The 23,191-nt window shown below is 40.0% G+C and overlaps 1 protein-coding gene and 1 pseudogene across 5 annotated transcripts in view; both read right to left on the bottom strand.

Annotated features, from left to right (window-relative positions):
- AIG1 (androgen induced 1) overlaps positions 1-23,191 on the bottom strand; it is a 246,779-nt gene that overhangs the window by 169,421 nt on the left and 54,167 nt on the right. For all 5 annotated transcript variants that reach the window (XM_047770055.1, XM_047770057.1, XM_047770056.1 and 2 more), the window contains exon 2: positions 7,236-7,391. In XM_047770055.1, coding sequence (XP_047626011.1) covers positions 7,236-7,391 — 156 coding nt within the window. The remainder of the gene's footprint in view (positions 1-7,235; positions 7,392-23,191) is intronic.
- On the bottom strand, positions 239-344 carry LOC125121798 (uncharacterized; annotated as a pseudogene).

Consider the following 23,191-nt stretch of genomic DNA (forward strand, 5'->3'; position numbering starts at 1 on the left):
AGAGAAAAGAAAAGGGCATTTGAAGAAACTTAAAACATAAATGAAGGCCTAAAGAAAATAGAAAAGAGCTTGATTTTAGGTACCTGTATAAAAATTTAATAAAGAGAGGATCAGCTGATATTAAGTGTATTAAATCCCAAGTTTCCCCTTGATATCAAAACAGAGGAAAAGCATTTGCTTTTATTTACAATCTCAAAGAGAATCAAATTCCCTTCCTTTGTGTGTTAACAGACATTTATATTAGTAACTAATATTAATAAATTTGCTTTCCATTTAAACCTATCTCTTTCATTTAAAAATCACAGATACTACACTTGATCTTAGCCAAAAGGCCAAGAAGTGATTTTATTTTTTAAATTTATTTATTTTTCTATACAAGGGGGAGGAGGAGGGAGTGGGACGGATTGGGAATCAGGGGTTAATAGATGCAAACTATTGCCTTTGGAATGGATAAGCAATGAGATCCTGCTATATAGCACTGAGAACGACATCTAGTCACTTGTGATGGAGCATAATGGAGGATAATGTCAGAAAAAGAATATATATATATAGGAGTTCCCGTCGTGGCGCAGTGGTTAACGAATCCGACTAGGAACCATGAGGTTGCGGGTTCGGTCCCTGCCCTTGCTCAGTGGGTTAAGGATCCGGCGTTGCTGTGAGCTGTGGTGTAGGTTGCAGACGCGGCTTGGATCCCGAGTTGCTGTGGCTCTGGCGTAGGCCAGTGGCTCCAGCTCTGATTGGACCCCTAGCCTGGGACCCTCCATATGCCGCGGGAGCGGCCCAAAGAAATAGCAAAAAGACAAAAAAAAAAGAATATATATATATATATATATATATATATATATGAGTGTGTGTGTGTGTGTGTGTGTGTGTGTGAGACTGGGTCACCTTGCTGTACAGCAGAAAATTGACAGAACACTCTAAACCAACTTCAATGGAAAAAATAAAAGTTAAAGATATAAATAAATAAATATCAGAGATAAAAATAATGTTTTTTAAACTGTAGAGGTATGGAGATCTAACTTTATATGCATCACAAAATTTTTATGAAGGATGGCTTAGAGTCAAAAAAAATGAAGACTTTAAGGAATGACTTTTTTGTTTGGCCGTTCAGCAGCATGTGGAGTTCCCAGGCCAGGGAGCAGATCCGAGCCGAGCCACAGTTGTGACCTATGCTGCAGCTATGGCAATGCCAAATCCTTTAACCCACTGTGCCAGGCCAGGGATCAAAGCTGTGTCCTGACACTTTGGAGACACCTCCCATCCTGTTGTGCCACAGCAGGAACTCCAAAGAATCACTTCTTAAAAATGATTGATACCTACTTTTACTCTGAGGATGTCTTTGAAATTTCAACTTCTGCTTTTCAGGTTTCCTAAGGAAGCAGATACCATACAGTCCCTACTGATAAAAACAAGTTTTAAAGGATTCTAAACTAGGTTGTTACATGTAAAATCTTCACAGAGTCTTTATGAGAACATGATTGTAACACCAGAAATGGTCACTTAACAAGCAGCTTTGACACTAAACTCAGATGAAAAGCTCAAATTCCAGAAAGGCTCATCCTAGCACATGCTGGTCTGCTCGGGATACCCCGGAACCCAGCCTGGGTTAGAACTGATCCAAAATTCCAGGACCTTCTCAGACCCACTCCCTCTCTATTGAGACAGGTATATCCTCATCTTCACCCATTGATCAAGGTTAGTTAAGCAGCAACCCAACACCTGGCCTAGAGTAACCAAGGGACCCCAGGGACAGAGGTGTCCAGAGGAGGTGGTGGGATTTGAACGTGCACTATGCAAGCTGAGCAGTGAGAATGAATGGGGTGCAGGGACTTGAATTCATGGAAAATACATGGCTGTGCTTTGTCATGAAACAGAATCGCAGTTGGAGACATGTAGGATTTTTGAAAGAGGCAATTTCATACTCATCAGCCTCATTTGTTGCTACTCTTTCTCTTTTTTTCTTCCTCTTTTTTTCCCCCTCTTTTTGGTTGAAAGCCTTAGCCTACTCTCTTAACTCAAGGAGGATCTGCCAGCACAAAAGTCAACAAACTCGCAGGAGACAAAAGGCATTCTTGGTTTGATTGCTTCTAATAAACTTCAGTGCTTCCAGACCACATAATGTCATAGAATTATTTGTAATGCTTCTTTAAAAGGGTGACAGGGTTCAGAAATGAACTGCACATGGTAAGAAGAGCCTCCCAGGGGTGATCCCGGCAAAATGAGCTGCCAGGCTTTGGGAGTGGTGGTGGTTTCCGGCCATTAGCATTACTAATCAAGGCCAGCTTTGCATTTATGGGAATCTACACGAATCAGGATGATACATGTGATATTCACTCAAGCAACCCTGCCTGATCTCTTCAAGGTTAGACTGAAACAAAGCTCTACCCCAACTGCCTTGGATTGAAAGGCTTCATTGCTTTTCTACTTCCTTGAGAGAGAGTGCACGAAGCAGACACAGCGGGTCCACAGGTCACAAAATCATATTTAGTGCTTCGTGCCCACATAAAGCCATTACTGTCGGCTCTCAATTAACCTCGTTATTGCAGGAAGCATTAGGAGAGAAAATACAAATCCTAGATAACCCGCATGGGTCTTTCTTGCTGCCACTGCTGCCGCTGAGGTGAAAGAGAGAGATAATAGGAGTGCCAGGAAAAGCTCGGTGCTAAGAGGTCTCTTTGGGACACCGTGAGCAGAGGTGATACATTCAGCTGCCATCCTGCCCTCTTTTTATGCCTGTTGCCTTTCTGACCTGTGCGAGGAAGCAAAAATAACATTGCCTAACCCTGGCAAGCTTGTGGCTGACAAACAAAAGGCGTAGGGTTGAGGAGGCCAGGAGAAGGCAGTGGAGGAAGTCCTCTGAGGCTGGCAGTCGCCTGGCAGTCAGAGCCTGGAGGTCTCTGGGGACCACACGTTTCTAAGTGGAGCTTCTGCACCTCCTTCCTTTGGAAGCTCCCAAGCCCCAGGCTCTCCAGGCACAGGGAGAATGTGGGGGACCTGCCCTTTAGGATGTTAACTGTGTCAACCAATATGGTACAAGGTGTTTAATTACAAATGTTACAGCTAATCATTTGCACACATGATAAGCATCCTTACACTACAGATTCATATAGGTCCTGGGCACGACTACTAGTCCCATCCTTCTGAGGTAACAAACCCTTTGGGCCGGGCACCTTCCTCCTAGGCCAGGAGTCCCAGGAAGAGTAAAGATGACTCAAGTGATTCCTAGTGGCACTGCTTTAGGAAGGATTCACATTTTAACAAGGAGGAAAATCTTAAGTGATAAAACTACTGTGGAATTCTAGACCCTACTAAGCAGCTGGGAGAGATTCGGGAGACCCAGAAGGGGGAGAGAAACCAAAGATGTCATGGCAAAGACTAGGGCTCATTCGAAAGGAAAGTTGGGGAATAACCTTGGAGAAAGACGGGCAAAAAATCATTAAATGCTTATGTTACAGTGAAAAAAATATTTTGGATAAAAATGATTATCGTGAATTCTCATTTTGGCTCAGCAGGTTAGGAACCCAACTAGTATCCATGAGGATATAGGTTCGATCCCTAGCCTTGTTCAGGGGGTTACAGATCTGGTGTTGCCATGCACTATGGTGTAGGTCGCAGACTCAGCTTGGATCCAGAATTGCTGTGGCTGTGGTGTAGGCCAGTAGCTGCAACTCCAATTCAACCCCTAGCCTAGGAACTTCCATATGCCACAGGTGAGGACCTAAAAAGAAAAAAAAAAAAAAGCTTATTGGAGTTCCTGCTGTGGCACACCAGGTTAAGCTTTCAGCATTGTCTCTGTGGCCATGTGGATTTGCTCCTCAGTCAGCCACAGTGGGTTAAAGATCTGGCATTGCTGCAGTTGAAGCAGAGGTCAAAGCTGCAGCTGGGATTCAATCTCTGGCCTGGGAACTTCCATATTCTGCAGGTATGGGTAAAAAAAAAAAAAAAAAATCACCAAGAGCCAATTCCATATCCTCTGTAAATATGGCTTCACAGTAAAATTAAAGGGGTTTAGGAAGAAGGCATTTATCAGTTTTGGGCCCCAGAATGAATTTCTACGTATTAGAGTGAGAAATTATGTAAATAGATACAAAAAGTCAAATGACAGAGTAAGAAACAATGGAAAATGTAAGGAAATTCTTTCTAATATGAAAGAGAGACAGAAAGAGAAAAAGAAAGAGAAAGGAGAGAGAGAGAGAAGGAAGGAGAGGAGGGAGGCTCCAAAAACTTCAGGAAAAATAAAAGGCTAGTGACTATACAAGGGAAAGTGACTCATAATAATAGGGAAGATTATGAAAAACATAAACATTGACTATAAAATATCATGGGCAAGAAAAAATAAGAGTTAAGGAAATCAGTAAAACTGCGTATCTATGATTCAGTATTTATTCTCTAACTTCTGTGAAGCTCATCCACTGGGAAAGTGTGTACATTATGTGATGAAAATATGATATGATTTCTGGCCTAAAAAGGGGGGAGAAATTAAAGGCATCATGACTTCTCTTTGCTCTTTCAAAACCAGAGACAAAACAACAAAACTAGCGAAACCTGGAGGGATGGAGCAGATGTCATCAAACAAACCAGCAAACAAAAAGACTCCCATTCTTTTTACAAACCATAGACCATACACAGACTAAATTCAGGAAAGATACTGAAAACTGACAAATATCTCAAGTTTCAAGCAGGTGCAAAAGGTTTCCCACCAAAGTAATATTGTCATAAATGTCTAGAGGGCATGTGCAGTAAGCCTTTGATGAGAGTGGCAAGACAGACAACAGAAGTCCTTAGGGACACAGTTTGACACCACATAACAGAAGGGGAGGCGGAGTAAAGAGAAAACATGTTAATAGCATATTCCTACTTACTCTTGTATGATGTTACTATTGCATTCCTTCTAGCCTAGGAAGACCTCCAGAGGCAGTAAAATAATTAGAGAAATTCCAAGGGAGTGTGCCATTACAAAGAAACAAAACAATACACAGACTTGAATTTTCTAAATAATTCTTTTATGCAGAAAGTATAGGTCTTCACAGTTTATGTCAATGGAAATTTTCTCTTTGATGACTCTTCTGATAGAAAGTGTTTGAATTTTATAAGACAAGTCCAAAGAAAGAAATATTAAATAATACATAAAGCATTTAACTGTTATGTTAAGCAATAGAATTTGAGAGGATTGCTGGATAGCTTCAATCTGAGCATCCATTTAGGTTTTCAGAGGATAAGGATGAGGGCAGGAGCAAAGAAGTGTGACCAGATTATACTACTCCCCTTGTGTTGCTGTCAAGAGCTATGGGCTATTTCATCCAAGAAAACACAACTCAGTACACAGAGAAAGCAATTCAGTGATAGTCTGGGTGTTCACTAACTGGTCTTAGAAAAACCACATAGAGGGGTCTGCCAGGTGTAAATCTGGCAAATATGAATAAGAGCTATTGGAAAGATTTAAAAAACAACTCTCTGACTCTGCCTACAAAGGACCTTATACTTGGTATACGGGCTTCTTTTTTTTTCTCAGAAATCAGCTGGCCAATGAAAGCTCTGAATTTGAACCAGGTAATGCACTCTTATTTATTCTCATAATTTAGAAGAGTTTTCTCATTCTTCTTCTGGTTATATAGAGGTTAAAATCTATAGAATCTCATGGGGCCCTGGCCCTTTAAAGAAACATGGTTTATATACAGATAATGGATGATTAACAGACATGTGAAGGAAGTTAGGTTATGGGGGGGAATCTAACTGAAAAACAGTGAAAATCAATGAAGGCAGAACAGACCCAAACATTATACAGCATTTACTTAAGTGATATTAGCTAATGGCACTGCTGGGTAAGTGAGTAAGTATGAGCTAACACTGACTTTCTCTCCCAGGTTCAAAAATATTAGAATGGTCACATTGCCCACGGAACATATATGTCAAGTTTAGGCTGCTTAGGAAACTGTTATGGGTTGAACCGCGTCCTTCTAAAATCAATATGTTGATGTCCTAACTCCTATCTTGGAATGTCACCATATTTGGAGGCAGGTTTTTTAGTGTTTTTTTGTTTTTGTTTTTATGGCCTCACCCAAGGCTTCTTGGAAGTTCCCAGGCCAAGGATCGAATCCCATTTAGAGCTGCAACCTATGCTGCAGCTGTAGAAACACCGGTTTCTTTAACCCACTGCCAGGACTAGGGACAGAACCTTAGTCCACAGATTGACGCCAAGGATTGAACCCAAATCCTCATGGGTACTAGTCAGGTTTTACCGCTGAGCTATGACAGGAACTCCTGTAGTCGGATTCTTAATCCACTGCATCACCATGGCAACTCCTAGAGGCAGGGCCTTTATCAAGGCAATTAAGATTGTGGAGTTCCCGTCGTGGCGCAGTGGTTAACGAATCCGACTAGGAACCATGAGATTGAGGGTTCGCTCCCTGGCCTCGCTCAGTGGGTTAAAGATCCGGTGTTGCCATGAGCTGTGGTGTAGGTTGCAGACAAGGCTCGGATACCAAGTTGCTGTGGTTCTGGCACAGGCCGGCAGCTATAGCTTCGATTCAGCCCCTAGCCTGGGAACCTTCATATGCTGCGGGAGCAGCCCTAGAAAAGGCAAAAAGACACACACAAAAAAAAAAAAGAAAGAAAAAAAAAAGATTAAATAAGGCCGTGGACTGGCATCCTTATAAGAAGCAGAGGTTGGGACAGGACATACACAGAGGGAAAAGCATGTGAAGACACCAGGGAAGGAGGCCACTTACAAGCCAAGGAGAGAGGCTTCAGAAGAAATCAACCCTGCAGACACCTGGATCTCAGACTTCCAGCCTCTAGAACTGTGAGAAAAGGATTTTCTGTTGTTTATACCACTCGGTCTGTGGTGCTTTGTCATGTCAGCCCCAATACGGAAACCTACAATGAGCCCCCTTTTTCCCCTCTTAGAAGTCTGAAATAAGACCCAAGTTTCTTTTGTGGTTAAATGCATTCTAGGAGTTTCCGCTGTGGCTCAGTGGTAATGAACCCGACTAGTATCCACAAGGATGAAGATTCCATCCCTGGCTCCACTCAGTGTAAGGATCCGGCATTGTTGTGAGCTGCGGCATAGGTCACAGATGCAGCTCGGATCCTGAGTTACTGTGGCTGTGGTGCAGGCCAGCAGCTATAGCTCCAATTCAATTCCTAGCCTGGGAACTTCCATATGCCTAGTGTGTGGCCCGAAAAAGCAAAAATAAAATAAAATAATAAAATGCATTCCACATCATACTCACAACGCCAACAGGAAAGGCCAATACAGCCAGCATCCAGTCCCGAAGAGAAATGAGCTTCTTGAGCTGCCTCTCTTGTTCTTGGTTCCCACTTCCTCTAGTCAGAAGACTGGAGAGATCAGTCAGCACACAGATGCCAAAAAAGACAGCCTGGATAACCTGGAGGGAGACAACGCCTGTATTAGTTACTAAGATCAAAGGAGACCCAAGCTGTAGGACAGCAAACAAGCTACACCTTTGCAGCATGACACAGGGTAAAAGAGGATAAAAAGAACATTTAAAGAGCTGACCCTGAAAATAAAAAAAAAAAGAGTAAGATATTTACAACTTGCTATCAAAGGGGAGAAAATTCATCTTAAAAACATGACTTCCATTTTTGCACCCCTGAAAACAAATGCAAAACATGCATAGACACATGTCTAAACAGGCCCAACAGAAAGCTGTATCAGTTCTCAAAATGACATGTCCATTATTTTCAAGTATCACATTTGTGGCTTAGTTATATTGACTAGTGTGCAAACATCTAAGAAGTGCAAAGAAAAAGATCAGAAAAAGATCAATAATAAAACAGACAATTTAGTCCAAATGTGAAGAAACTTTCCTATGATTTAATCTCTTAGATTTATACTTTTTTTCAGCTGAAGGAAGTGGTATAAAGCTTTTAGTCCTTGGAGTTCCCATCGTGGCTCAGTGACTAACGAATCTGACTAGCATCCATGAGGACGCAGGCTGGATCCCTGGCCTGGCTCAGAAGGTTAAGGATCTGGCATTGCCGTGGGCTGTGGTGCAGGTTGCAGATGCGGCTCGGATCCTGCATGGTTGTGGCTGTGGCTGTGGCCGGCAGCTACAGCTCTGATTCGACCTCTACCTGGGAATCTCTATATGCTACAGGTGTGGCCCTATTATGCAAAAAAAAAAAAAAAAAAAAGCTTCTAATCCTTGAGTCATACAGAATGAACTGAATGCACTAATCAAGACTGAAATAAGGAGTTCTCGTTGTGGCACAGCAGAAACGAATCCAACTAGGAACCATGAGGTTTCGGGTTTGATCCCTGGCCTCGATCAGTGGGTTAAGGATCTGGCGTTGCCATGAGCTGTGGTGTAGGTTGCAGACGCAGCTGGGATCTGGCATTGCTGTGGGTGTGGCATAGGCTGGCAGCAATAGCTCTGATTAGACCCCAAGCCTGGGAACCTCCACATGCCGCGGGTGTGGCCCTAAGAAGACAAAAGACAAAAAAAAAAAGAAAAAGAAAAAAGAAAAAAAAAAAGACTGAAATGAAACAAAGCAATGCTCTGCTGTCAAACTTGAACTAAATGACCTCCTTCTCAGGTTTACGGTCTTTATGAAATAGCCTTTCCAAAGTCATATAAACTTAGATATCCACACCATCTTCCCCCAAAATGTACAACAACCACTTGTACACTCACAAGTCAGTTACAAATTGAATTACTCTCATCAGCTATGTTTACTTGGACTGTCACAGAGAGAGAACATTGAAATGCTAGAGCCCAATCATTTGTGAAGTTCCTAAAGAGGGGGTAAAAGTATCCAGAGATACGAGTGGAGGCAGGCAGTGTACTTTAATACAGTTGGCAAATAATAATTCAAATTATGGAAAGAGCAGAAAATATATTCCCTGAGCTCAAAGTCATATCCATTTAGCACCAAGAATAGATTCAGGGGAATATTTCTGGTTTCTTTTACAAGAAATAATTTGCTGATGATGTATTTGTAAAAGATACAATTTTACTCATTATCCGCTTAGAAAACATACCAAAACAATTTTGGGGGTAAATTTCCATCTTGGCAGTGGAACGAATCTATGAAAACTCTGTGCATGTGTTCTCACTGTCGCACAGAACAATGGGAAGAAGTACCCTCAAAATTACCTGGTTCCATCCCTTAGCAAAGCACTGACACATTCAGATCATTAATCATTCTGTTTAAACTCTTACCTAAGTCACTTTGAAAATACCCAGTAATGGAGATTCCATCACCAGGCTTAGTCAAATAAACAAAAATCTTAGTATTTTTACATATACCACCACCAGGTTCTTTGGAACTTAAAAAAATCCTGCCATTATTAGACAATATTAGCCAGAGAAAGGTTCTCTTCTTCCTCATAACTTAGCCTACCTTTTGGCTTCAATGACTTAAGGTTTCTTGTTTTTGCCACAATCAGAAAAACCAGAGAAGGAAAAGCTATAAGACTGCCACATCTAAGCATGGCACAATTAAAGTGTTGGCAAAAATCATGCTATGACCAGAAATAATTTAAATGACTCAGGGAATAATTTTTTACTTGGAAAAATTTTCCATCACACATCTTATAACTTTAACTGTTAGATCTTTATGTCAGTCCTAATGGAGTTTGAGAAATTGGAATGGCCATACTGGGGAATAATAATCTCTATGTCAACATGGCAGTGAACATGTTAATAGGTGTCCTACCTGATCAATAACCAGGGAAATGCAAATTTAAATCACAATAAGATAAAATTTCTTACCCATATAACTATTCACAATTTAATTCTGACAGTACTGATGGTTATAAGGATGGAGAATAACCAGTATCCTTATGGTTGGCATGCAAATTGAGAAACCACTCTGAAGAAAAAGTGGCAATATCTAGTAATGTAAAGATGCACATACTCTTAGATCTAGTGACTTCACTATGAAGTCACATCTACATGAAAGTTATTTTCAGCATTCATTGCTTCCAAAACAGTGCCAAAATCTAAATATCTCTTAAGAGTTGACCAGATAAACAAATTGTACTATATTCGTACAATGAAGTTCTAAGCACCTATCAGTTTTCATTCTCACAACAAAACACTAAACAAACAAAAAAAGGAAACAAAAAATGCTGCACATTGACTGTTAAAATAAATTTTAGGAATTCCCACTGTGGCTCGGCAGGTTAAGAACCTGACTAGTACCCATGAGGATGCAGGTTTGACCCCTGGCCTTGCTTAGTGGGTCAAAGGATCTTCCATTGCCTCGAGCCATGGTGTAGGTTGCAGACATGGCTTGGTTCTGGCATTGCTGTGGCTGTGGCATAGGCCAGTAGCTGCAGCTCCAATTCAACCCTTAGCTCGAGAACTTCCATGTGCTGTGGGTGCAAACCTAAAAGGACAAATAAAATAAATTTCAGAAAAATGAAAGGGTAAATTTAAAAATGCAAGTATATGAAGTAAAATATGAAGAAACATATAGAATTAACAACTAACTTTGGGTACTTCTACAAGGAGAATGAGATTAGGGAAGGACACGAGGGGCTCAACCTTATCAGTATATTTTTTATGTTGATTATTGGGTATATAGAAGTTTATTACAGTATTCTCTACATATTTCATTATTTTAAAATATTTCTAAATAACTTAAAAAATAGATTAAAAAAAAGAGTGTTTTGCATACTTTGGGGATATAGTTGACAAATCTCTTTCAATTCCTTTCCTTCCAACTCAGTTTCCCTTAGTGTTAAAGATCAGGTAACAACAGCAGGATTTAGTGAGCTCCAGATTAAGCAAACGTTTACATTCCATGATCAAGTAACCAGTGCCAGATTTGCTTTCCCACCACAAGCAACTAGAAATTTGTACTAAATATATACATCAATTTTCCATATACTGAAATTTTCTCTCTGCAATCAGCCAGAGAAATCTTTTTTAAAAGAGCTCACCTGATGAGGTCAGGTCCACCCTGAACAATTCTCCTTTGCCATATAAAGTAATGTAATCACAGGAGTGACCATATTCATAGGATCTTCCAAAACCCAGTGGGAGGGGATTATATAAGAAGGAGTATCACTGAGGGTCATTTGAGAAGTCTATGTACCACATGCTGTATGTTAAACAAATTCTCAGAGCCTATTCAGGATGAACAAATATTCAAGTTCTGACAAATCAGAGAGGCCTTGCTGACTACAACAAACATTCAGTAGAGACCCAAGATGTTTCACACCTCATAGTGGTGCTAAAAGAGTATTGGAATAAAGGCTATTTCTATTCAACCCAGCAGTTCTTAAAAACAGCTTCAAAAAAATCAATCTGATCTATGAGTAATATAAAATGCCTGCAAATACAAAATTCTATATTCATTAAAGGAAGATAAAATCCAAATACTTAACAATATCCAACATCCAATCAAAAATTACTAGACATGCCAAGAAGTAGTAGCTCCCTTAATCAGGGGAAAATGCATTCAATAAAAACAAATATAGAAATGACATAAATATTGAAATTAGCAGACAAGAACATAAAACAACTAATTTAAATAAAGTTGAAGAGTTAAACGAAAATAATGAGGGGAAAAATTTTAAAAGAACCAAAATGAAAATTTAAAAATTAAAACAACATTACCTGAAATTTAGAAGTAACTGGAAGGGAATAATAGCAGAATAGACACTATATAAAAAAAGATTTAAAAGTGGAATATATAGTAATATCTTAACTATCCAAAATGAATCAAAGAAAGAAAAAAAAAGATTTTAAGTATTAACATAACCTCAGTGAACTGTGAGAAATTGTCAAGCGGTCATATGTGTATTGGAGTCCCAAAGGAGCAGGAGATCATATAGAAAGAGTATCTGAAAAAATAATGGCTGAAGTTTTTCCAAATTTTTGAAAACTATAAATACATAGATCCAAGAAGCTAAACAATGGAGCATATACAAAGAAAACTACATCAGACATAACGCAATCAAATGCTGAAAAATCTCTGGTAAAGAGGAAATCTTAAAAGCTACTAGAAAAAAAGATACCATGTACATAAAAATAAACGTAAAAGTAACTCAGGAGTTCCCATCGTGGCGCAGTGGTTAACGAATCTGACTAGGAACCATGAGGTTGCAGGTTCGATCCCTGGCCTTGCTCAGTGGGTTAAGGATCAGCATTGCTGTGAGCTGTGGTGTAGGTTGCAGGCATGGCTCGGATCCCGCGTTGCTGTGGCTGTAGTGTAGGCCAGAGGCTACAGCTCCGATTAGACCCCTAGCCTGGGAACCTCCATATGCCGCAGGAGTGGCCCTTTAAAAGCAAAAAGACCCTCCCCCCCCAAAAAAAGTAACTCAGACTTCTTGTGTAAAACACAAGCCAGAAAACAGTGAAATGGTATCTCTAAAGTATTTAAGAGGAGAAAAACTGTCAAAGATGAAGGCCTTTTCCAGACAAATAGAAGCTGAGAGAATTCATTGTCAATAGACTTTCACTATAAGAAATGTAAAAAGAATTGAGAATATGATACCAAATATAACTGCAAATCTACATTAAACAATGACAACTGGAGTTCCCGTCGTGGCGCAGTGGTTAACGAATCCGACTAGGAACCATGAGGTTGCGGGTTCGGTCCCTGCCCTTGCTCAGTGGGTTAACGATCCGGCGTTGCCGTGAGCTGTGGTGTAGGCTGCAGACGCAGCTCGGATCCCGCGTCGCTGTGGCTCTGGTGTAGGCCGGTGGCTACAGCTCCGATTCGACCCCTAGCCTGGGAACCTCCATATGCCGAGGGAGTGGCCCAAGAGATAGCAAAAAGACAAAAAAAAACAAAAAACAAAAAACAAAAAAACAATGACAATTGCTAAAATAGTAAATATGTGAATAACCATAAAAGCTATATCATCTAATTTCTTTTAAAAACAAGATAATTGACTAAAGTAAAAATATAACAATACGTTGTGAGGTTTTAAACCTATTTAGAAATAAAATTATGACAATAATGGTACAAAAGACAAGAAGTGAAGAATGGAAAGCAGCATGCTATTGTTGAGTTCTTAGTTATATATAAAGTGGCATAATATTATTTGGCAGAAGACAGTGATGAGTTAAAGATACATATTGGAAACCCTAAAGCAACCAGTGAAGAATAAAATAGCTGATATACCGGTTGTCTGTGTTGCAAAACAAATTATTACAAATTTAGCAGCTTAAAACACCAATTTGGGAGTTCCTGTCGTGGCGCAGTGGTTAACGAATCCGACTAGGAACCATGAGGTTTCGGGTTCGGTCCCTGCCCTTGCTCAGTGGGTTAACGATCCGGCGTTGCCATGAGCTGTGGTGTAGGTTGCAGACGTGGCTCGGATCCTGCGTTGCTGTGGCTCTGGCGTAGGCCAGCGGCTACAGCTCCGATCAGACCCCTAGCCTGGGAACCTCCACATGCCGCGGAAGCGGCCCAAAGAAATATGGAAAAAAAAAACACCAATGTATTAGTTCACAGTTCTGTACATCAGAAGTCCAAGTGGATTAGTCTGGCTTCTATGTTCAGGGTACCACAACACCAAAATCATAGTGTTGGCCAAGCAGGGCTCTTATTTCAAGGCTCAAGGAAATGATCTACTTCCAAGCTCATTCTGATTATTGGTAGAAGCCAGTCCTCTTATACTATAAAATTGAAGTTCATGTTCTCTCCTTAGCTGTTAGCCAGAGTCATGCTCAGCTCCTTATATCTGCTCTCCAATCCTTGTATGATGGCCCCATCCATGTTCAAATCCAACAACAGAATATTAAACACTCATCTTGCTTCGGATCTCTCCAACTTTCTCTTCTGCTTTCCTCTCCTGCCATCAACCTGAAAAAGCTTTCTGCCTTACAGTGCTCCTATGATAAGATCAGGCCCATGTGGATAGGGTCTCATTCTTAAGGTCATAGTACAATCAGAGGAATTATAGCTCATTCATTCATAGGTTCCCAGGATTAGATATGAGACATCTTTGGGGACTTATTTTATTTGTCTTTTTAGGGTTGTACCCATGGCACGTGGAAGTTCCCGGACTAGGGGTCAAATTTGAGCTGTAGCCACCAGCCTACACCACAGCTACAACAATGCAGGATCTGAGCCACATCTACAACCTGCATCACAGCTCACGGCAATGCCAGATCCTTAAACCACTGAGCAAAGCCAGGGACTGAACACGCATCCTCATGGTTACCATTCGGGTTTGTTTCTGCTGAGCCACAATGGGAAATCCCAGGAGCCAGTTTTAAAAGTCTATCTATACAGCTAGTAAATCAATATTGGAAATAAAATGGAATACGAACAATATCAAGGTAATCCAAACGAAGTCAGAAATTGCGAAAAAGGAACAAAGAATAGATGAGAAAACAATAAGATATAAGATTTTATTCCAACAATATCTATAATTACTGTTAAATACAAATGGTTTAAACTCTCCAAGTAAAAGATTGACAGACTGCATTTAAAAAAAAAAACAAACAAACAGCACTTCAACCATAAAAATACAGATTTGTTAAAAGTAAATGGATACAAACACTATCATAACAAAGCTGGAATAGCTATATTAATATCAAAAAGCAGGTTTCAAAATAAGGAATACTACAAAAAATAAAGATGAGCATTTCATAATGATAAAGGTACCAATTCATTAAGAAAGCCTAATAACCTTAAATGTGCAGCACCATAGCTGAGCTTCAAAATAGAGGAGAAAAATCTGATTTAATGGAGTTTAAATTATGCAATAAGTGTTTGTTAAAAAAAAAAATGATTCACTGGTTCTTGGGAAACAGATGCTTTTATGAAGATTTAAAATGCAAATGAAAGAGGAGAAACAAAATCTCGTATTCTGGAAGAGAAAAAATAAGTTCTGCAAATATAAATGCAATAGTCTAAACAACATTTTATCAAATTTAGAAGATTAACAGTATTAAGACAGAGAGCTCCCACTGTGGCTTAGTGGGTTAAGAACCCAACACAGTGTCCATGAGGATGTGGGTTTGATCCCTGGCCTTGCTCAGTAGGTTAAAGATTGGGCATTGCTGCAAGCTGCAGCATAAGTCACAGACGCGGCTCAGATTCGGTGTTAATGTGGCTGTGGCATAGACCAGCAGCTGCAGCTCTGATTCGACCACCCTTAGCCTGGGAACTGCCATGTGCCATAGATGCGGCCCTAAAAAAGAAAAAAACAATAGTATTAGGAGATCTTACGCTTTTCTTGTTGATTCTTCTTCATATCCACTGGCATCATTTAACACTGTAGACTGCTCACTCTTAACCTGGTGGCTATGCTGTACCTGTCTGTAGATCGCTCTACTGGCTCTCCTGTTTTGTGACTACACTATGGCCACCGTGCCTGAAATGCTGTAGAAGACTTCCTCAAAGCAAGTATGTGGAAATCAAAGAAAGGAGGTAAAACAAAATAATTTTCTCCTAATTTCTAAATATCAGTGGACAGGGAATTGTTGGGTTTTGTTAGTTGTTTGGTTGTTGTTATTTTTAACTCACACTGGCTAACCTTAAAAAGATAATCCCTAAAAATTATGGAACCAGTCCACCATTCTCTTCAGAGAAGCATGGATTGACCTCTGATTATCTGCTCATTGAAGAAGCAGCTAAATCATTTTAAATTTCTGCTGCTTTATTAAAATTTGATTTGAGCTGACAGCTAACAAATCACACTAGAGACATTTTACTCTATTGCCTCTATGTATCATGTTGTCCATTGCAACTTAAAATTCATTAAATTAGGAATGTAAAAGCCACACAGAGATGCACAAGTGAATCTTAAGTAGGATTACCTTGAAGCATTATTCAGCTCCAGCCATTCTGCAGAGCTGGCATTTCCAAACCATCAACTCAGCATGACACACATATACACCATCTGGCTTTGAGTTCTTAGCAGGCTGGTTGCTCTTATTATTTTGTATCACATGTAGAAATGAAGTGGTCAAATGTACCATATCTCTCCAAGAAATATAAATAGAAATTTATCAGAATGAAAAAAAAAAAAATCCCAGGACATTTTGGAGTCATTCTAGCATTTGTTTTTCTAGAATGTTCTCTACTGTGTAATTCATTCTGTATCTTCTCTCTACCCCCTCAGTTCTCCTTGCTGGGAAGTCACAACTTACTCACTGACTCATTTTAGGTTTAGGAGTCATTTCCACAAGTATGGAAATGTATCCAAATTCCATTCATATCTTTATCTTTTTCACACATGAATGGTTTTCATTAAATTAACATTATTTTCCTTTTTTCCCTCTGGAATGCACTAAACTATTACAATTCTGTTTGTACTAGAGGGCAAATTTATTAGACTTCTAACATTAATTACCAAACATATATGATAAAGTTTATCCAGAACGAGTTTTACTTTATTTCACTAGGTCATCTTCAAAATCCTCAATTATATGTAATTGCACCGAAGTTATATAGTGTGTAAAGCAGGTTATATCACGACTTTAGTTGCTAAATTTTTTCCATTTCTGTCTAAATGGCCAAACGCAAGCAAGAAGCAAGGATGCACCAAAACAGGAAAACAGCACATTACGAACTGTTATCATTATTTGTATGAATTTTAAAAGACCAGTACAGCTGACCTGACATTTGGGAATAATATTTCCAATGACTCGTATCTCTCATGTACCGCATTCTGACTATATTGTACTTTCATAAAATTAATGCCAAGAGTACCACGATGTTAGTTTTGAAGACTTTGCTTATTTTAAAGTTAATTGGAGACACAATAGACAGAGGAAGCAAGAAGATGGAATGCTGAGGACGGGAGTGAAACTGGAGTGATGCGGCTCATGGAATGAAGGGAAACTGTGGCGAGAACAGATGGGAAGAAGGCAGTGAGATTTATAGATGTCATAAGGGAAGGCCTGGAGGAGTCCTCTATAGGAGGATAAGAACACTAATTACAGGGGAGATGATGAAGAAGAAACGAAGAATCTATCTACACTCTTTTGTAATTAGAGGACAATACTATATATCTTTTGTAAATGCATATGTAATCCAGGAAAGAATAATCAAATAGATAGACAGACAGGTAGATAGACAGACAGATGACACATGCCTATCTAACACACATGCTGTGTGTTGTGTCCGTGTGTGTATCTCTCCTTTGCAGAAGGGTGAATGGCACATCTGGAGAAATGGCATGAGCTGGAGGCCTTCCTGTACCTTACAGAGTCATATATCATATGGCACTGTACAGCACAGTTATTTTGTTTTCAGTTCATAAAACTTTTTCAGTGCAGTTCTTGCCCCAAACCAACCCATGGCAATACCTGTGTTCAGTGAAGAGTGAATGTGGCTGAAGGAGTTAAATACCATGAGGAAAGAAGACAAGAGCTATTAAATAGCAATACCATAAAACCCAATCTTCTAAAGGACTCCACCTCCATTCCACAAATGTCTGACTTTTTAACAGTGCATAACTCCTTCTTATTATCAAGATCAAGAGTGAATGCCAAGAGCATTTCGGCACCAAGGGACAGTGACTCAGGATGAAATCAGATGAGTGAATTCTGCAAGGATTCCTTCACATTTGCTTCCAGTGCCTTCCTTGCCTGAGACATCTGAATACCTGCAGCAACTGTATTTCACAGAGTCCATCAGCTACTTGGAAGCCCTGATCAGTTACACGTTTGAATGCTACTCTGTGGAGAGATCGATGCATTTAAAAGTAGCACAGGCTCTCTCTGCCTCCTTCATCCCCTGAGACTATACCCATCAGATGCACGGCCTTCCACCACTACCCTTGGAGAGGATTAGCCTGAACAAGCCAATATGGTTCTCTCAGGCTAATGACTGCCACTCTGTTTCTCTAACGCTGCCATTTAAGTGATGTGCTTTAAGCCCAGGCACTTTCAAGGCATCTTCACCACAAACATTTTTGAGGAGATGGGCTCATTGCATCATCAAGCCGGTGGTTTTCAGAATGTGATTTAGCATTCTTTCCCGTGTACACAGTCATTTACCTCATACTGCTCTATCTCATTACTGAAAATCGATGAAGTCAGCCATAAGTCACCACTGGCAAGCAATCCATTCAGTCAGAAAGGAAGAAAAATAAGCTTTTCAGTCAGAAATAATGCACTTAGATAAGCTTTAGAAAGGAGAGCTTGTCCATAAAATTCGTTACCATATCACAGAACTGCTTTCAATATCTTACGTCGCAAGGAGCACAGTCATCTGAAGAAGGCGTCTGGATGTGCTTCACAGAGTAATGGGTGCAATCACGCCATGTTCCAGCAATATCCCGATAAGAGCACTGCAGGGACCTTTCCAGAGTTTCCATTCTAATCTGCAAATAACGACAGCCAATTCCCTTCGGGTGTTTTCACCATGCTACACGGACACAAGAAGCTACTCAAAACTTGCATAGGCTTAAAGATGTTTTTCAACTGTTAATGTTAGCATGAATCCTTTTGAACACCGAGTTAAAGACATCATGGATTTAGTTAACCAATGTGTCAACTAACTACATCGAACAAAATACCTAGTAAACCTGTAATGCAGAAATGCAGACTATTCTGTACATTGTGCAGCAAATGTGAATGTCCTTAGAAGTGTCTAACCTCTTAGTGGCATCTGCATTTGATAAATGCGTGGTGACCGAGGTGAACAATTATTAAAGAAAAAAGATGTACCTTCAATAACAAATCTGTTCTGAAGCACAATAAACTTTCTAACACTGTAAAATCTATGTTATCTGACTAAATTTTTCCTTGTGCTAACAATGTACTACAGCGGAAGATAACTTCAATGCCTAACATAATCATTAGCTAAAGAGCTCTATAGATCTGAAACTTAAATAAAAAAAGGACCAGAATTAAAACCAAAGCAGATGTTAAGTGATTACAGACTCAGATAACCATAGATTAAGCCTTGCACAATCCATATATAACAAACTAAACTATATGTATTGAGAGCATGTACATCTGCAGGGAAAGTGGTATTAATAAAGTCAATTCGAAAGATGTGGCTCCTGTCCATAGACGTTTCTATTTTAAATATTTATAAAACTATTGATTCTTGTCTAACATTGAGCCTACATAAAGACTATGTCTGCATAATTGTAGATAAACACTTGGCAGGGAACTGAACAGTTAAAATAGTTATGAAGGCAGCTCCCAGTTTCTGGATGCTGACTTTGGCCTTCCAGAAGGCGAAAGTTGCTGGATGGCCTCTGAAAGGTCTTCACTCCCTATCACACAATATTTCCTATTTTTAACTCAAACTGGCCTTTGTTCTACCACATTAATGTATTTAATATATCACTTTGAAGTTGACCGGTGCAGAGCATAAGATGAACCATTCTTTTCTATTCTCCACTAGTTCATCTATGACTCCATAATATTTTACCTCTAGATTAAGAGTATGTATAAAATCCCAGGGCTCTTACAGTTTGGGACGGTATAAAGCTGAAAGAGTCCTACCACCAACCGACGTAAGTGACAATGTAAAATCTCAGAAAAAAAAACAAAGATCCCTAAGACATTTTGTAATTTCCTCAAAGATATAGAAAAGTCTGATTAATACCCAGCGTGGGAGATGATGTGGAACAAAACTAGTGGGAATATATTTTGTTTCGATGACTTTGGAAAATAACAGAATCATCTAGTAAAGTTGGGGATGCATATACCTATGAATAGTCTCCTGTGTGTCTCCCAGAACCCACAGTCTGTACCGTGGAATGAGACTGGAGCTTTGTACATGTATTTCTGTCCTTTCGGCTAGCAGGAGATTTTAAAAAGTTAGAAGTGGTAATGTTATTTATTACATTAGGACACTAAGAAATACACTACTCTTCTCAATTACTTAGCTAACGAAGTAAACATGACCGTTACTTTCTTCACAAAATTATCACATTAAATTTCCACTAAGAAACAAACTATTCTTGGGAGTTCCCGTCGTAGCTCAGCGGAAGCGAATCTGACTAGCATCCATAAAGATGTGGTTTTGATCCCTGGCCTCGCTCAGTGGGTTAAGGATCTGGCATTGCCATGAGCTGTGGTGTAGGTCACAGATGCGGCTCGGATCTGGCGTTACTGTAGCTGTGGCGTTGGCCAGCAGCTACACCTCTGGATGGACCCCCAGCCTGGGACCTCCATATGCCGTGGGTGTGGCCCTAAAAAGACCAAAGGAAAAAAAAAGAAAGAAAGAAAAAGAAACAAGCTATTCTTATGGCTTGAAAAATACAGTTGACCCTTGAACAACAGGGGTTTGAACTGCACGGATCCACTTACATGCAGATTTTTTTTTTCAACAGCAAATACTACAGGACTACATGATCCGCAGTTGGGTGACTCCACAGATGAGGAACCTGGGCTACAAAGGCGCGACTATAAAATTATAGATTTTCTATTGCATGGGGGTCAGATTCCCCCACCTCCTACCTTGTTCAAGGGGCAACTGTAATTTAATGGACATAATTTTGAGTCAAAACTAAATTATAACCTGATTTTCCTGCACTTTAAAAACTGATGACATTTAGAACACTGGGACTAAAAGTCTGTGTTAGGTTTTAGATTTTTCATTGACTTTTTTTAAAGTAGGGTAAGTTTAATATAAAGAATGATTAGGTTACTATAAGAGAGTAATTATAAGATGTAAAGAAAATCTGTAGGGTAAGCTGGGGTTCAGGGAGAAGACCCAAGGAAAGAACTTGGAAGAGGTCTTCTCCCCAAGGATGGGCTTCAGATCTCACTGGAAAAGGTGTCTTTGCCGGCATTTGGATGGTGGAGAAATTCTCTGGGTTGGCTGGGCAAGATCTGGTCTGCAACCACTGGGCCAGCAGGAAGCAGCCCTCTCAGGCACACGTGCACAGAAGAGGTTGAGTGACCACTGTGGGCACCAGACCGGAAGCAGGTGGTACCTTTGTTGAAGGGCTGCAGGAACCACACACCCCTGCCTGTGGCTGGGGCAGAGCAATACTAAATGTCCTCCTGGAGTTCCCATCGTGGCGCAGTGGTTAACGAATCCAACTAGGAACCATGAGGTTGCGGGTTCGATCCCTGCCCTTGCTCAGTGGGTTAACGATCCGGCGTTGCCGTGAGCTGTGGTGTAGATCGCAGATGCGGCTCGGATCCCGCGTTGCTGTGGCTCTGGCATAGGCCGGTGGCTACAGCTCCGATTGGACCCCTAGCCTGGGAACCTCCATATGCCGCGGGAGCGGCCCTAGAGATGGCAAAAAGACAAAATAAATAAATAAATAATAAAATAAATAAATAAACCAAAGAACTAAAGAGTTCAGTTGTAGCTCAGTGGGTTAAGGATCCAGGGTTGTCACTGCTGTGGTTCTGGTTACAGCTATGGCACAGTATCAATCCCTGGACTGACAACTTCCACATGTCTCAGGTGTGGCAAAAAAAAAAAAAAAAATGTCCTCCTACCGACACAGCTGACCAATGGAGCAGCAGCTGGAACCAGTAAGTGATGCCCTCTCCTCCTGCAATGTCCCCTCAGTGCCCTGTAGTGAGGAAACTCAACGTTATCTTCCATGTGAAGAAGAAATGCTTAAGAAGTTGTGGGAGGGCAGGTATTAAGGGGTGAATTTGGAGCTAAGAGACAATAGCTATCTCATGTAATTCACCATGACTCCACTGATATTTAATAGCACGCCTAACAATATTTTAATAATTCTAATGAAATGTTAAGAATGAGGGAAAGACATTGGCTTTTAATTATTCACGCAATCTGACCCATCTCCTGACTTTGGGTCATTTTATGCCATCTTCTATAGATAGTAAATCAGGAAAACTGATGGAGGTATTATCATAACATTTTAAATATGGTGCAACATTTGAAGCAGTCAAATTTGCTACTAATTTTTGGTACTTGTTAGAGAAGGCTCAAGTGAGAGGCGAAAACTAAATTTTGCATGCATACTGAACATTAACCAATCTTTATCACACTTTTCCTGCTCATATCTGAATTGTTTATAATGACAAAAAAAAATAAAACCATCCAAATGTGCACAGACTCAATCATGGATAAATAGAGGTATTAAAAGAATAATACACAACAGTGAAAACATTATCTAGAGTTACATATATCAACACAGATGATTGCACAAGCATAACATAGAACAATAAAAGCAAGTCTTAAAAGACTGAAAAAGTATCACGCTACTTAAATAAAGTTCCAAAAGAAATGAAAAAAAAATCTGCAATGTTAGTCCTGAGATGCATATGTGGTAAAACTGTAAGGAAGAGCAAGACAATAATAATAATAATAATAATAATAATAATAATAATAATAATAATAATAAAAGCTACCTAGAGCCAAAGGAGCAGCTCCTCTCCCTACCCTGATGTGAATTTCAGATTACCTTTTACTTTTGTTTTTTACCATTTGATTCAAGTGTAATGAAATCATCGTTAGTGTTGCTGTTTTATGAATGCATGACTCTCAGAGGCGCATGGGGGCAGGGTTTGGTTTTATTTCCATATTGTATCCTTAGAGATTGGCACACACTCTCACTGTGGTATTACTACACATTGACTAATTACAGAATTAAGGACAGTGGCAAAGACAGCTGAGTGGAGAAGGATGGGGACCTGAACTGGAGCTGGTAGAAGAACAGTCAGGAAATGCTGAGGGCCCTGTAAAGAAGGAGATGGCAGAGCTATCTTTTAATGGACCTGCACTGTGGTATTTCCGGTTTCCCCGACTCTATGCAACTAGAGCATACAAAAACTTTCATAAGTTGAAAAGGGTAAAGTGAAGAGGCAATTACCTTAGGACACTTCTTGCTAACAGATGCACAAAACAAAGTGACATAAAGCACAGATGCTCACAGACACAGTTCAAAGCTCTAATGGCTTGATGCCGCCATGCTGAGTGTAGTTCCTGGGGATGGAGTTTGGAGGGGCCATTCTCTGCTGGGAGCATATGCGACAACTCACTGTAAAACAAACGCTGAATCCTATTTTCCCTTTTTGTCCTTTTTTTCCTTTTCATAACAGTAAAAATCCTATGTGGATTTCTTTCAGTTAACAAAAACAGGTACTAATGTAGGTCTATCATAAAAACAAAGTGGTCAGAAAGAGAAAGACAAATACCGTATGATATCACTTATATCTGGAATCTAATATACGAAACAAATGAACCTCCCCAAGGAAAAGAAAATCATGGATTTGGAGAATAGACTTGTGGTTGCCGAGGGGGAGGGGGAGGGAGTGGGATGGATGGGGTGCTTAGAGTTAATGGATGCAGACTGTTG

The sequence above is a fragment of the Phacochoerus africanus genome, chromosome 2, assembly GCF_016906955.1.
Source record: "Phacochoerus africanus isolate WHEZ1 chromosome 2, ROS_Pafr_v1, whole genome shotgun sequence".
Lineage (NCBI taxonomy): Eukaryota > Metazoa > Chordata > Mammalia > Artiodactyla > Suidae > Phacochoerus > Phacochoerus africanus.